The sequence below is a fragment of the Harpia harpyja genome, chromosome 1, assembly GCF_026419915.1.
Source record: "Harpia harpyja isolate bHarHar1 chromosome 1, bHarHar1 primary haplotype, whole genome shotgun sequence".
NCBI classification, from domain to species: Eukaryota; Metazoa; Chordata; class Aves; order Accipitriformes; family Accipitridae; genus Harpia; species Harpia harpyja.
Genome location: NC_068940.1, coordinates 26,755,566 through 26,771,206, shown reverse-complemented (window position 1 = coordinate 26,771,206; position 15,641 = coordinate 26,755,566). Strand labels below are relative to the sequence as shown.

The window sequence follows — 15,641 nt, the reverse complement described above, 5'->3', positions numbered from 1 at the left end:
ACTTCACTCCTCCTTCACTTGTAGCTTTGAACTTTCAAGGGTCCTTCTATTCCTCATTCCTTTTTCAGTTTCATCATAAGGGGACTAAATACGAGTTCAATAGTCTTTCTACTTTAATAGATCAAATTAAAACTATGAACAGTAACTTTGTCAGGTAAACCTAAGTCACTCACTTTCAACGCTTTAACTTGAATTAGCATAGCTTTTTCTTATTACACATTTATAAGAAACACTGCCGCTAAGATGGTCATAAGCTGCCAAGATTTACGCACTCTTAACTTTAACAACAACTCCGCATGCGCTTGCAAGTCCCCCATCCTCCGTCAGAGCCTGCAAGAGCAGGGACCTGTTTTTCAGCGTTTCAGTTTTTAGTCACTAACAGTACTACAAAATTATCTAATAGGGCAGTTGCTGCTTTCCAGATGCCATGATGTTTGTAACTTCATTTTAAAGTTCAATTTTTTGTTATAATAGCACTATTTTTGAAACTAGATTAAAAAGCGATTTAAAGTCAGTTATTTAAATATTTATTTAATTATAATTACATGCTAGTTTAGGATAAAGATACAAGGTAAGAGGCTACACTGTGGTGGTTTGTATTTAGCTGCACAACTGCTTTACGTCATACCGTTAGAAACCTGTTAGACAGGAGGTTAAAACTACTAAGGCAGGGAAAACACTTTTTCTCTCATTTCTTCCTCTGTGTATGACTTTGCCTGCAGTTTTTCCAAGTCATACCAGCTACAAATGAGAGTACAAACAGCACAGTCTATATCAACAAGATGAGGCAAACCAGGGAGCTTACTGTGCTCCCCATTTAGCCCTTCTAACAGTAAAACAATCTTGAAATCAGTTGGGTCACCTACAAAGAAACTGCTGAAAAAGGAGAAGCTGAGCTGTCAGATGAGGCATAAACTGACTTCCTCCCTCCTCCTCCTCCTCCTCCAACGAAGCCCCTCTAACTTCTCCGTTCTGTCAGGCAAGCCGAGCCGGGGAGCTTCAAAACAGTCCCCAGTCCAGCTCAGCCCACAGACAACTATCTGTGAAGGATCGTTTGGAAATACAAACCCAGCAGGCTTTGAAACTTTGCTGTGTAAAAGGCTGCGCTCCTGCGATTTGTAGGGGTTTGCAAATGGACCGAGGTTGCCCTAGAGCAGCAACAGTAATTAATTTAGCACCAGATACTGAAAGCAGAAGACATTTGAAAGTAGCCTTTTTCTCCTTCTCTGGAATACTTTAATGTATTCAAAATCTTCAATTTGTAAATGCTAGAAGTCTTTTTAATTAGGCCATGCCTTTCACCTTTGGAGAAGCACGTTCATATCCGGGTACTCTCAGAGAAGTAAAGTTGACATAAAAATGCATCTTAAAACAGTTGTTATTGAAAGCATTCATTGATTCTCTTCAAAGTAGAAATAATATTGGTTGTACTGCAAAACTGCCTATTAATTGCCCCCCCCCCCCTTTTTTGGGGGGGGGGGGGTTTGTTTGCCTTATAAGCCTAGCTCACTGTTATTAGATCTGTCTCATACTGGGTACTGAAAATCAATTTTAAGGCAAACTTGGCAGAGCAACGTAAGGAGCTTTATGTGTAATATGATGTATTTGCTCTTCTTAAACCAGTATTGTATTTTCTCCTTTAATAATCCAAGTGAGAAGATGACCGTGCACACTACACGGGTAGACACAAATCCAATACCTGGCACACAAAAATACACAGCTCAACAGAAGGAAAAGATGGACTGAGTTACGCTTTGCCAAGGCACCCCTCACAATGCATTTTTTAAAAAAACCCTGTCACTTTATATTCCTGATGTACCCTGTGTACCTGGATTTCTTGCTCCTGAAAAGACAAAGATGACAAACCTTACTATCAATTTCACTGCTCCCCAGAGCAGACTGGATCACGTACAGCAATGCATCCGTCAGGCCGTCACACTCCCTCATCCTTCTGCGGGCCTCCTCTCCAGCAGAGCTGACATTCCTGCAAGGCAACAGCAAGGGTCACCACTCCCCCCCCCAAAACCGCCTCGCAATTAACATACAGAGAAAACACTTGTTTTATTTTCTCCTTTCATCAGTTCAGAGCTGTGAATAATGAAGACAGCTGCGAATGAGCTCAGGAAAGGTAACGCAGAGGGGGACAAGTGGAAGTCATCAGGTCCTCCACAAGAAGGGGCTGAGTGGCCAAGCAGCATGTGCCCACCTCAGCTGGGAGACTCGTGGCCTGCTAAAATTTGGAGAAGGGCTGATCATTTTTCTTCCGTTTGTTTTTTTTTTTTAAATAGGTTTTCCAGTAGTGAGCTGTTTTGAAAAGGTGCATATGTACATATAAATCAGGCTTTAAAAAGTCTAGAGGTTTTGCCAAAGAAATCTCCTAGGATCTCAAGAGCCCAGTAGTCAGGGCTCTTAACCTGAGAGAAAAATATTATCAAAGCATAACATAAAACACCTGGTGTTGCTTGCTTCTCATTTTACATGAGTGTTTCCTTTTCTTTCTCATTTTGAGAGAACATTAATGCCTCAATCTTCTCTTTATGTAGTTATTCACAAGTTGTTTTACATTGCAAAATTTAAAACCTCAGCTTATTATAATAATTGTGTTCCTCAGACAGGGCCAGAGGGCCTTCTGAACACGTTTATAAAACCACAATTAAAACAAAATTCACTGCATAACATAATGTGTCATAAAGTTCAAAATATTGATATCTAAAGAAACAAATATGTATCAATGAGCATATATAAACAGAATCTATGCTTGCTAACATCAAGTCTCCCTGAGAAAAAACTGCATTCAAATTTGCACAGTGGTTTTGATTTGGAAATGGGTGAATTAGCCATCTCAGGAACAGGGTAAAACTTTTCACAGTCTCCTTCGGTAGGGGAAGACAACCCTCTGCCGAGGTGGTTCACCTGCAGCTCCTCTCTCCCCTCTACTGAAGTTGATACAAAGGAAGAACAGAAAGGAGCACACCAGCCCTACGTACTTGATGCCAACGTACGGAAGCGGGAGGGAGGAGGGCATCGGCCCTTTGATTTGGGAAGAAGGCAAGGCACTTTCTTCCTCTTACGCCATTTTCAATTGCCTTTGCATTAAAGATGGAAAAAGGACGAGAATCCTGGGAGGGGGGAATGAATTTTAGATGGAGGAAGGTGAGAGGACTTAAGGATAGGTTTCCTTTCAATTCTTTCTTTGCTCTACCTACTTCATCCTGTTCTGCCTCCCTATCACGTAAAAAAACCCCATTTCTGTTCCCCCAAAGCACCAAAGAGTTTTCCTAATCAAATAATCTTATAACTGGACAATCCCCCAGCCCCTCCAATGCAGGTTCCTAATTGATTCTGCTCCCTAAACACACACGATTTTCCATCTATACTTGCATCCCCACACAGCCCTCATTAGTTCTGCTCTCCCACACACCAGCTGCCCCAATTAACTCAACACTGTTCCCTTCACCTCTGCAGACAGCTCGACAAAATCCATACAGCCCAGGAGCACTAGAATGAATTCCTTTGTCTCCCTAGCACACAAATTCATGCTTTCCATTCTCCTTGAGACTCCCCAGTTCACCCCACATTACACATCAGAAGTGTGCCCTTCAGAATGGCTTGCAAGTTTTGTGTTGTCTTGTTCTTCTGGTCCCTGACCTCCATATCTCTTCCCCTCTCTCTCTGCTGCTGTAAGAGCAACAAAAGACAGGGTTTCCTCCAGCTCTGTCATCCAGGAACTGGGGTCTGGAGAGCATCAGCTGGAAAAAGTCTTCCACTGGCTCTCCCTTTGAAGTGATGGAAACCTTTTGACTCCCTTTGGGTGACAAAAATCAGAAGGGAATATTATAGAGCATGGTTTTCCCCAAACAGTGCCCATACCCTATATTTGCAGGGCTGTGGACTCTGCCTCAAGTGTAGTCTGAGTAGACTGTCCCCTTATTAAAGGCAACAGCTCCACCTGAAATTCCAGAAGGGCAGCACATGTGGGAAAAGCAGAATCATGGATCTGAAAAGTGCATTGCGGGGTGGGCAGTGAGGAAAAGGGGGATTAGTGGACTTCTTTTATCTGAAATTCTACTCTCCCACCCTCCAGAAAGACGAAGATAAAGATAGAGAAAGAGAGTGGTATCCAGCCCTGAAAGAATAACTGCACAAATTACAATAGGATGCTGAGGAAGTGTTCTCAGCACACTACCTTTCCTTGCACCACTATCAAGAAGAAAAAGAAAAAAAAAAAGCTGAAATACTACTGAATCCTTTCAAACAGAACTAGATGTAACAGTCTGTACTAACATCATGTGTCCAACTTCTCCATTTTCTGCAGTTACATATACTGAGTGCAAGCTTTCAAAATATATAGACTTAGACAGTGGTAGAAACAGAGATACATTCTCCATGATCTTTTCACTGAGGTGATTTCTCCTTCTCTCTAGCATGGCCAAACACATGTCACATTGACTCTCCAGAGCCTGCAGAGACTGGCAGCCTCTCAGCTCCTCTCCAAGTTCACCAGAAACTCCTCAGCGAGACAGCAACGCAGACACCCTTATAGTCCCTGAGCTGTGAGCTGTCTGCCTCATTCATTTCCAGCCAAACGAAGAATACGAGGCCTCTCTACCAAGTAACACAGACACACTAGGCGCTCATCTCGCGCAGACAATGCGTTTCGTTGCCCCGCGTGGAGGAGCTGTCGAGTTCAGTTCCTCTGTTTGTCATCCTTCCTCATTAGGCTCCAGTTGCTTCTGTAATCAGGAGATGGATATACCGAATTCCCATGACTGCTTTTCCTTTTCTTTTAAAAGTCTCTGTCTAGTTTCTGCACTGACTCATAGCTCCTACAGCCCTCCACAGATTTGGCTTATTTATTTACTCGGGAAACAGCTTAAAAAACAAGACAAATCCAAACCTTGCATCAACTTTTTGGCAGAAATAATCATTTGGTTATTTAAAAAGAAACACATCCCATTATCTAACTATTCCCATTTCAGCTCTATTGAAGGAATTGTTAACTAAGATCTTTCACAGAAGGTCTCTAATACCACCACGTTCAGGCTATGTCATTCTGAGAAAGAGAAGCAAGTTCCAGATTACGTGAGCTGTCCAAGAAAATGCACTGCCATCTTAATTTTCTTATTTCTCATTGTTAACTAGAACACGCTGTAGCTGTCAGTGTGACAGGGAGTAAAACATGGTATGTCATTTGTGAATTTACAGGTCATGGTGCAAACCTTAAACTGGAGCATTAGTAGTATCTACTGTTGGTAAAATGTCCCACTAAGTAAGCACGTATTTCTCCAGTGTTGGTCTGAAACCATGTTTTCTGGATTTTTTAAAGAGATGTGGAGATACAATTCACAGGTTTTCAGGAAAAAAAATATTTGTCTATCATAAAGGCAGCCCAGCAAAACCTTGACTGCCTGGTAAATTTTGATTCTTTGTGGAAACTCTACTCACAGGGTGTATGTGAGTTGTGGGCTGACATTTTTAATCTAACAGGACGAGGAGTCCTTTAGACCTCCATAAACCAGTAAAATCAATTTCAACTGGAATCCAGTCACACAGGAATACCAAGAATACAGAGTGCTGAAGAATAACTCTCAGTTTGGTCAGAAGGTCCCACTCAGACCTCCAAAAACCAGCTAACGTAAACAGCTTCTTCTCAGGAGAGGAACACCAGGAACAGATAGTCAGAACAAGAGCTCAGAGCCGTGGCTCATCAAACTGCTGTTTTCTGCACAAATGGCAGACTGATTTTGCTAATAATCTAGGAATGGAAAGAGAACTACAATAATCCAGCTTCAGTTTTATGGGTAGATGTGTCACAGCTATCATGTCATCACCTGATAACTACCAGCAGGCACGATCCCCCAAACATACCTAAGGGGTGTCAATCCAATGCTCTAGGGATATGACGTGGTATAAAGGAATGCAACACATACCCGATCCCTGTCAACCCTGGCACTTACCTCAGTTATTCAATTTAATTGGTGGGATCTGAGGTAGGGGAAGATGGGAGGTGCCAAGGAATTTCTTTGTCCTTTAGGGTCATTTTCCATACGCGCATACAAACCGTGGGAGGTTACGAGCAATATCCTGATGACTCCAGGATAACTGAGTTCACCTGCCTTATCCAGGGGAGGGACACAGAATTGTACGGAAAGATCATCCAGAAAGCCAGTGTGCTGAGAGACATGCCCTCTGGATATGGAAATATTTAGCAAGCTGTTGACATTACTCCCAGTGGCAGCTCTCAAAATCTGAAAGACAGAATTAAACTATCTACAGAAGCAACTGCCCTCCTTAAGCATGCTCAGGTCACATCACGTAGTATGAGTCCCAGCTGTTTCTATGAGCATTCAGGCTCTTTGCTGCAAGGGTCTAATATAGTAACACAGGCAGCAAAAACAAGCAACCAGCACCATGCACATAATCAGCAAGTGTGCTCAGAGTCATCAGCAGTCCCTTGACAGCTATACAATTTTAAGGGCTTTATATAAAGGAGTAGACCTTGAGTCACATTGGCTTATCTGCAAGTATTCAGTGCAGCCTTTGGACATAGAGCAAATAGATTAGCTGTAGTAGTTACGGTTACTACTCTAACTTTTAGACAAATTCAAATTTTTTTATCATTATTTGTACACTAGGACTTTTTAAAATCATCCTTTACTGCTGGAAACTAAACTAGCTGATAAGAGTAGCTATTTCTCAGACAATATACAAATTTAAACAAGGCAGTGAGACAAAAAGTAAGAAAACACAAGATGGTTCATCTTCATTATTAAGAGTTTCTTAGTGTTAGGCTTTTAGTTACTACAAAATCAGCTTATTGTTTGGAAGTAATAATAAATTAAAATCGATTTTTCAGTCACTGCCACAGATCTTCCTTGCAATTTTGCCTGACTTGAATGACAGTTCAATGCAGTATTAGCAAGATTAGCAAGATTTCTTCTTGCTAAATGTTCTCAGTACCAGTTATAGCCTTCTTTATCTATAAGTTGGTCTTCAGAGGAGTAATAATTTATCAGTCCTGCATGTAGATTAACACAGGTTTGGGGGCAAATTCTCTCTTATTAATTAGAATAGCTCAACTGTAATTAAAGAAGGATGACCATTTTATATCAAGAAGGAATTTGGCCCAGATCTTTCTCTCTTGGGTATTCATTTCACTTTAAGAGCGTACTTTGCAACTAGACAAACACCTGACAGTCCGAGGTGGATACAGTCTTGGTTATTAACCTTTCTATCAAATGCTGTGACAATGTGATTTAGCTTTGATTATTCAGCCATACCTTTCATTTTCAAAACATGAGAGCAATCAGCCTACCAAGTCAAGCACTCAACAGGTAGCTTTTACTGCTGTGCTTCTGCATGTCCAATCCTTAGGCTAAATGCGCTGTTTTTAACGACCGCTCTGTGTGATCTGTGAAGCAATTGACTTCTTTTGGCTATTTTGCTGTGTTTTGAAGAGATACATGGTGGAAAAGAACGTGAACTGCTATAAACATCTTAAAAGAAATTGTCTCCCTAAAACCAAACCAACAAAATTTTATGGCCTAAAATATTTCTGGGAAGCGTTCACGGTCCAATCAACCATAGCCTCATCTGAAAGAAACAAAAAATGTTTCCAACTCCCCCTCTCCCCTTTCGCTTTGTGGTTTCACTTGAAGCGCAACTTCGATTTAAATACGGCGCGCAGAACTACGTGTAGCGTGTTCGGGAAATGTGTGAAATCATGGTATAAAAAAATCCCGCCTGAGGCACGCTTCTGATTTGACATTGCACTTCTCTAAAAATCACTGCGCTCACGAATGCCCAGCTGCTTAAGCCCACGCAGCGTCTAATGCAGCCCCCGCGGGAGGCGGCCGCCAGTTTGGCGGCGTCGGTTCAGCTGGCGGAGCCGAGGCGCTGCGCCACGCACTGCCCTTGGGAGCGGCGGCGGCTGGGGGCGCGCGCCGAGGGCTGGCGGGGAACGTCTGCAGGCGGTCCTCTGCGCTCACGGCGGTGACATCGCCCGGCGGAGCTGTGCGTGCGTCGGACTTCGAAGGCACACGGGCGTGGGGTGGGGTGGGGTGTGGGGTGTGGTGTGCAGTGTGTGGTGTGCAGTGTGGTGTGCGGTGTGGTGTGTGTGGTGTGGTGTGTGGTGTGGTGTGTGGTGTGGTGTGGTGTGTGGTGTGTGTGGTGTGGTTGCGGTGTGTGTGGTGTGGTGTGTGGTGTGGTGCGTGTGGTGTGGTGTGGTGTGTCGTGTGGTGTGGTGTGTGTGGTGTGGTGTGCGGTGTGGTGCGTGGTGCGGTGTAGTGTGGTGCGGTGTGCGGTGTGGTGGGGTGTGCGGTGTGGTGCGATGCGTGGTGCAGTGCGTGGTGCAGTGCGGTGTGGTGCGTGGTGTGGTGCGGTGTGGTGTGGTGTGTGGTGCCGTGCGTGGTGCGGTGCGTTGTGCGGTGCGGTGCGTGGTGCGGTGTGTGGTGCAGTGTGGTGTGGTGCGGTGTGTAGTGTGGTGTGGTGTAGTGTGGTGCGGTGTGTGGTGCCGTGCGGTGCGTGGTGCGGTGCAGTGCGTGGTGCGGTGTAGTGTGTGTTGCACTGTGGCACGGTGCGTGGTGCGGTGCAGTGCATGGTGCCGTGCGTGGTGCCGTGCGGTGTGTGGTGCGGTGCGTGGTGCGGTGCAGTGCGTGGTGCAGTGTAGTGTGGTGCGGTGTGGTGTGCGGTGCGGTGTGTGGTGCGGCGCGTGGTGCGGTGTAGTGTGGTGCAGTGTGGTGTGCGGTGTGGTGTGCGTGCGGTGCGTGGTGCGGTGTAGTGTGGTGCAGTGTGGTGCGGTGCGGTGTGCGGTGCGGTGCGTAGTGCGGTGTAGTGTGGTGCGGTGTAGTGTGGTGCGGTGTGGTGTGCGGTGCGTTGCGGTGCGTGGTGTGGTGTGGTGCGTTGCATGGTGCGGCGTGGTGCGGTGTGTGGCGCGGTGCATGGCGGCCCCGTCCATCAGCCAAGCGCCCCGAGCTGCTGGCTGAGGGCCGGAGCCGGGCACCACCCCGGCGGGGAGGAGAAGCAGACTTCTGCTGGCAGCAGCGTCTTTCCTCTCCCCCTCACCCGAGGGAGCACAACACACCGCCCAGCCCTCAGACCTCCCAATGGCTGCCTTTTCTGCGGAAAAGCACCGGGTTGTGCGAATTTAAATGAGAAGGTATCCGGTGTGATTCAACCATCACTTTTGCTTCAGCGTAGACTGTAGTCGGCCGGTAGCGCCTCGCAGATCTTAGGAGGCCAGCATCTGAATATCTAACGGTAGCGTCCTAACCGTGCCATAACCACGGTGTACAGCCTCTCAGTCCAAACCACTTTGGTATCTCAGGACCAGAAGAATGTAAATACAACAGCATGTCGAAAAATGCTATAAACGATAGCAAGCCATAACAAGATGCAGAACTAGTGGACGTAAGAATAAAGAAGATATGCTGGGAGGAGTCAAAAGGGCTGATTCGCAATCCTACCTTTGCACTCTGAAGATGAAATGCATAAGCAATAAGCATGTTGGATAAGGGACAGGTTGATTGATAGCATTTATTTCACTTTTCAAAAGACTTTTGACAAGATGTCTAACAAACGCACTTTAACGAGAATAAGCAACCATGGGAAGATGGATAGATAATTGTTAATATAGGAAATAAATGGTCAGTTCTCACAGTGGAGGGTGGTCACCAGCGGAGTGATTTATTCCTAAACCTATCAGAAACAGGAGATGAACAATGAAATGAAAGTTTGCTGAAGATACTAAGTTATTCAGAGCAATAAGCTAAGTGCTAACAGGGAAGTACTGCATGACTTTAAAATTAATGCACATAAATGTAAAGTGATGTACATGAGAAAAAAATGCCATATATTCCTGGTTTTACTTACAATACATTGGTCTCAGAACTGACCACTGAGACCTCGGAATTATAACAGACATCCATGAAGAGATAGCTCAATACTTCAACAGCAGCCAAATGAGCAATAATGGACGGTAAGGCATATAAGGCAAGCAACATAAACTAAACCAGAGTATACCACTGTATGCACCGTCCTTATTGTGGTGTGCAGTTCTGATCACCTCATCTCAAAAATGATTCGGCAGAACTGGAAAAGATTCAGAGGAATCCAAACCACATTAGGAAGAATTTAGTAAGCCAGAACCCAGCAGGTTGAAAGAGTGACAGGTAACGGGATCCGGAGAATATAATAAAAATTCATGAAGTCATCATGGTCACGGAGAAGGTAGATAGAAATCAACTTTTAATTTCAGTTGAAAACTGGGTGTCACCAGATGGAACCAGACAAGGAAGGCTTAAAACAAAAAAGCGATGGTAGTTGAGTGAAGTTGAGCTGTAGACGTTGTGCCCAAAAGAAGCTGTGGCTGACAAAAGTGTATATGGGCTCAAAGGGAGGCAAGTTCACAGAAGAGAAATTTATGAAGAGTTATTAAATCCCCCCAAAATCACGTCTGTTTCAGGAAGACTGGGAGCCAGCAAGAAGTTGGTAGAGCAAAGGGGATAAGTGAACCTGAAAAGGCATCAGCCTCACGAATTCAGAATCTTGGCTTTAACCCTGAAAACTGCTTTGGGTGTCTTCTTTTGATCTTACGTACAAACGAAACACCAAGATGTCACTCAGTTTCCCAGCGAGAACAGGCAATCTGACTAGCTGTCCGACAGCTGGAGAAGAAAGAGGAGATTTCAGCATTTCAGCAATGGCTTCTGAATCGGTACTCAGAGCTGATGGTCTGAGAGACACATGCTTCCTAACTTGTGTTAAATGATATTATTTTGTACAGCAATAAACACAGCTGGGTGTGGAAGAAGAAAGGATGTGGACAGTCCGGAGAGGTTTCTGGTCCCCCGCTGCTCGTACTGGAAGAAATGGAGGTGCAGCTGGAAGGCACAGGAGAGCAGCCGGTGAGGACGCAGAAGGTCACTCTGAAGGAGCCACAAGAGCTGGCTCTCACCAGCTTCTCCTCGACGGCCTCTCCTCACGGCTGACCAACTCAGCACAGACGCCGGTCCAGCCGCGTTGTTTCTCGCACCTGAATTAAGCGTTCCAGCGTCAGCTCGGGCGCTCCTGTCCTACAGAACCGCTTGCCAGAGGACGCTGCAGCTTTTAACGTTCACGTGGACCCAAGAGCAACAGGACAAATCCATGGAGGAGGATGCCACCGAGGCTGTTAAATGCAGGCGTCACCCCCCCCTCCATTGCCAGCACCCGCAGAAACACCTACGTGGCTGGTGGGAGCGTACCCTGAGGAAGTATTACTGGCCTAATTTCTTCTGCCCTCGTTATCTACTCTGGTCACTGTGAAAACTCAAAAATATTGTGTCAGGTGCTTCAGTATTGTAAAGTAGTCTCTCCTGATTTTTCATTTTCCTGCTCAGCTTGTTATCTTATTCAGAACAAAACCGTTGATCAGACATAAACGGCCTTCAATTAACCTCATTCTACCTATTATTTATCAGATTATTTTCTTCAAATGCTTACAAATTGGTCTGTTTTGATGTTCTTAATTGCCTTCCTCTACATTAACTGCTCAAGCAATTTCTAAAGTATTAAAATTCAGGTTATTTGTTCATCATTTCTATGTCTATTTTTCTCCTCCACTAAAAGATGAAGACTGTATTTGTCCTGTGTAGTCCTGTGAGAAAGTCTCTGTCTTGCATGAGCTGCACTAGCAAAAATACTTCCACATGAAGAAAAATATCCCTCTTCTTATTTTTTGCAGGCCATATTCTCAGGAAAAGCTTGGCATTACAACTGCATTCATAACAACAATTGAAAAGAAGCAGGCAAAATGCTTTAGAGTTCAGAATAGGCATCAAAGAAATATACTATCTGTAAAACACAGTAATTTACTAAGTGTTTGAAAATACTATTCTGACTGTATTTATCAGCATGTTTTACACTGCTGAGATCACTTTATAAAATCCTTTGAATGTTACTTCTGTAATATAATTTTGATTTTGTAAAGAAAAATCACTCTCCTTCAGCCAAAATTTTAACATATACAACAGCTGGGGAAAAGGATTTTCTTTCATACCTGAAACTTGTGAAAAGGAAGTTAGTCAACTTCACATACTGTGTGAAATTTCTTGCCACTCTCTGAGGTATTTGACCTTGGTTTAGCTTAAGAACAACGAGTGCTAACAAATGGAAACAAAACCCTCTTGGTTTTGACAGTTCTTTCCCCTTGACTTATTCCCAGCGTAGCTCGTGTGCTTTTCAGGGATACACGCGAGCCCCTTTTCTATACACTCAGAAATATTTTGAATGCCTGAGTTGATTATGATAAAAGTGCAACTTCAGAATCCAACATGGGGCCAAAATGCATTCCTGACCTGCTTCCAGGTTTTACCTGAAATTGTTTAGTGCTAGCAGGCACGTCCTAGCTACTGAGGATATATTTGTCTCCAGAGTAGTAGGAAAGGACCAGACCATCACATAAAATTAACAGTTAAAAACAAGCACGATGCTTTTCCAAGTGGAGCAGTTTGCTTATTTAATAAAACTCCCAAATCAAAAAATCTGTGAAAAAGTTTCACAAGTATAGTTTTTGGAATCAGAAAAAACCCAGCAGAAAACAGACTTTGGGTTATGGTTTCTGAAGTTTATTTGTTAACTATCTTGCTTTCTTAAAGGACTAGTTTGTGCATCCTTTCTTCCTTCTGTCGAGAAATTATGAACCCAGGAAGTCCTGAGAGTTTATACTCTCTGGAGTCATCCTCTGCTCCATTTTAATAAGGCACTCAGAATCGGATCTCCCCTGTGCTCAGAAGAAGGCTTCACTGAAAGGATATGGCTGTGCTACCCCACAGAAGCAAAAAGGAAAGTGATTTGAAGCCTAATATCTACATTTAGATTTTCTCAGTCATTTGACTGTCTTGGATTCCGGTAATTCTCAATTGTTGTCCATGGGTTCTCTTAATTGTCCATTATACAAGCAAAAAGTATTTTAATTAGTAAAGTATAGGTCCCTATCTTGCTGATGTTATTACCTGGGTCTCCTTTTTGGTTTGTACGTACAAATGAAACACCAAGGAGTCAGTCAGCCTCCCAGAGAAAACAGGCAGTTTAAATATCCAATGAATAGCCTGTTACGTGGAAGAAAGTCCATATGCCAAACAGACCCATTGGCCATACATTTGAAGGACCTCCTGCAGTTTTAGACACACAAATTCAGCTGAGGGCAACCAAACTTGTGCCGTAAAAAGCCCTGTGCCACAACTGTCAAATTCCTTCTACAAGAGGACGCAAAAAGGACGAATCTGTGACTCAGGTATAAACCCAGTAATTTTACAGTCATCTGGGCAGGCAATTACATTCCCAAATAAGTAGACACTTTGAATTGGCAGCAAGCTAAAATGAGATCTCCTAGTTCGATGATATACGGACGTGAGTGCGCGTCTATGTAAATACAAAAGCTGTATCTTAAAAAAAAAAGAAAAATAACAACAGAGCTTATTTCATACATATTAACTCAGAATAGCATCTGTGTGAGGGCAAACTACTTTAAATCTTGGGACAGGATCTCATGACACTGTCACTTTGGTTTCTCACTCTGTGTTAGACAAGCATTCTACTTGGGCCAGATGACAATTCAGATGTGACTTTCTAGTTTTACAAATTCAAAAATAAATAATGCCATTACATATGCATTCTGGGTTCCATTTTGACATGAGATTGCATTTTTTATGTTCTAATTTTCACTTTTCCATTTGTTATGCTGATTTTTAAATTGACCCTTTTGTCACCGAACCAAACCAATGAGATTTGGATCAGGTATTACAACACACTGCATATTCCTCTTGTATACTTCAGTAGGCACCTAAGCTCAGTAAGTCTGTTTGCATGTGCCCTTGAGTTTGAGATATTTAAAAGCATTATTAGTAATGTGCTTCTTCTCAGGCCTTATAAATCAAAATATTGGTAAGTTATACAGTTCTTTTGCTTTGGTTTTAGAATGAAGTGAAAAAGATAATCACCAAAATCAGACCACAAACAATGTAAATAGTTATATTTAGCAGAGTTACCAGTCTGAAAATCCTATGAATAAAGATGAGATTTACCAGAAAAAAATATATGACTCGCAATAAGCAATCCTATCAACCTTAAGGAACAAACAAATAGGATTGTGATTGCTTAAGTAAGATGATTCCCCTAACCTACAAAGCAGTCTCCCTCTCACATCTGAGTTTCAAGTGCCTTCCTGCATCTATTTTACAGTCTTGAAAAAGCATTATCAGTGCAGAGCCTTGAGAAGAAAGGATGGTAAATCGGCTTTGGTTGTTGACTAATCAGATGAGCACAATTAATTACAGCACCAATCAGTTCATTAGATTATTAGGTTCATCTCTTTCTGATCAGCTACTTAGAAATTTTAATACAGAGGATAAGAAGTCACAAAGCAGAACACTCATTAGAATATTAGAAAGTATGAAACGCTACTCTGTATGAAACACATTAAGTTATGGCATAGCTTAGAAAAGTAGAAGTCAAGTGCTTTTCAACTGTGTGTATAGTGATACTCTCAGTGAATTGACTGCTATGGACATTTCTCTGGCTGGAGTCTCTCTCCAAACTTGAGAGGTGTCTTCCTCCTCTACCAAACTAAAAATCCTTAGAAATGCTGTCTTCTGTCTCATTTCTGCCCACCCCTAGTCTAGACTACTTACTAGTGTAATAGTTCTACCTGTTGTTTTACTGTCATTATCCACGTGCTCTATATTACCAGCACTCGCATCACAATTTTCAGTTAGGCATCTCAATATTCATTTATTATTTGCTCACGTTATTTCTTTCTAGTCACATAATTCATTATACGATACTGTTCCTGTGAAATTGCATTTTATTATTTCTAGAACAATCTCTACCCTCAATTTTCTTATTTTTATGCTTTAACTCCATTAAAAACATCAAGGTATCTATGCTGCTTCCCACTAATAACATCTCACAGTTTTATGATTTTTTTAAGCTAAATACCTGTAAAAAAAATCTTATTATCATAAATTGCCTAAATTGTTAAAGAAAATATAATGTGATGCAAACTAAATTATAATTCTTATGCTTTGGCTAAATGTGCCTTCAGCATAAGAAATAAATATGTATGTTCATGTCCTATTTTCATGACAGTTAACCTGAAATTGCCAGAGTGTGTATCCTACCTCAGAATATGTCACTTCATCATATCTCCAAACGGCTTTATGGGCATACTGAGAGATGATGAAAGAACTGACCCTCTAGGGTGCCCTTCAGCCTAATGAGTCATTGTGCATCATTGCTGCTTGAAATAACCTGTAAAAAAAGAAGGGAATCACTCTACCACAACCCTACTTATCCCCACCTAGTCCATGCCATATAAAACGATGAACAAGCACTCTCTGCTACTAGCACTGTTGTCAGTGCTCTCTACCCCTTTGGCTTATACCCCAGGGATGGTGTCTGACAACTTGGCTCTTCTGCCGAAACGAACCTCTTACAAAACCCTACGCTGCCCTGACGCTGTTGTATGTCACAGTAACTGCTCAGGGGGCAGAGATGACTTATTGGCAGAGATTTCATTTTTCCCTTTTCATTTTAACACATACCCTTTGAGTCAATTCACTTGTTCAAGTAAAAACCAAATTCAAACTTCCCATTGGTGCCTG

General features: G+C 42.8%; 1 protein-coding gene across 7 annotated transcripts in view; it reads right to left on the bottom strand.

Moving 5' to 3' along the window:
* The window catches only part of CTNND2 (catenin delta 2), a 702,624-nt gene that overhangs the window by 113,025 nt on the left and 573,958 nt on the right, over window positions 1-15,641 (bottom strand). For all 7 annotated transcript variants that reach the window (XM_052781625.1, XM_052781615.1, XM_052781635.1 and 4 more), the window contains one exon: window positions 1,867-1,984. In XM_052781625.1, the coding sequence (XP_052637585.1) occupies window positions 1,867-1,984 (118 nt within the window). The remainder of the gene's footprint in view (window positions 1-1,866; window positions 1,985-15,641) is intronic.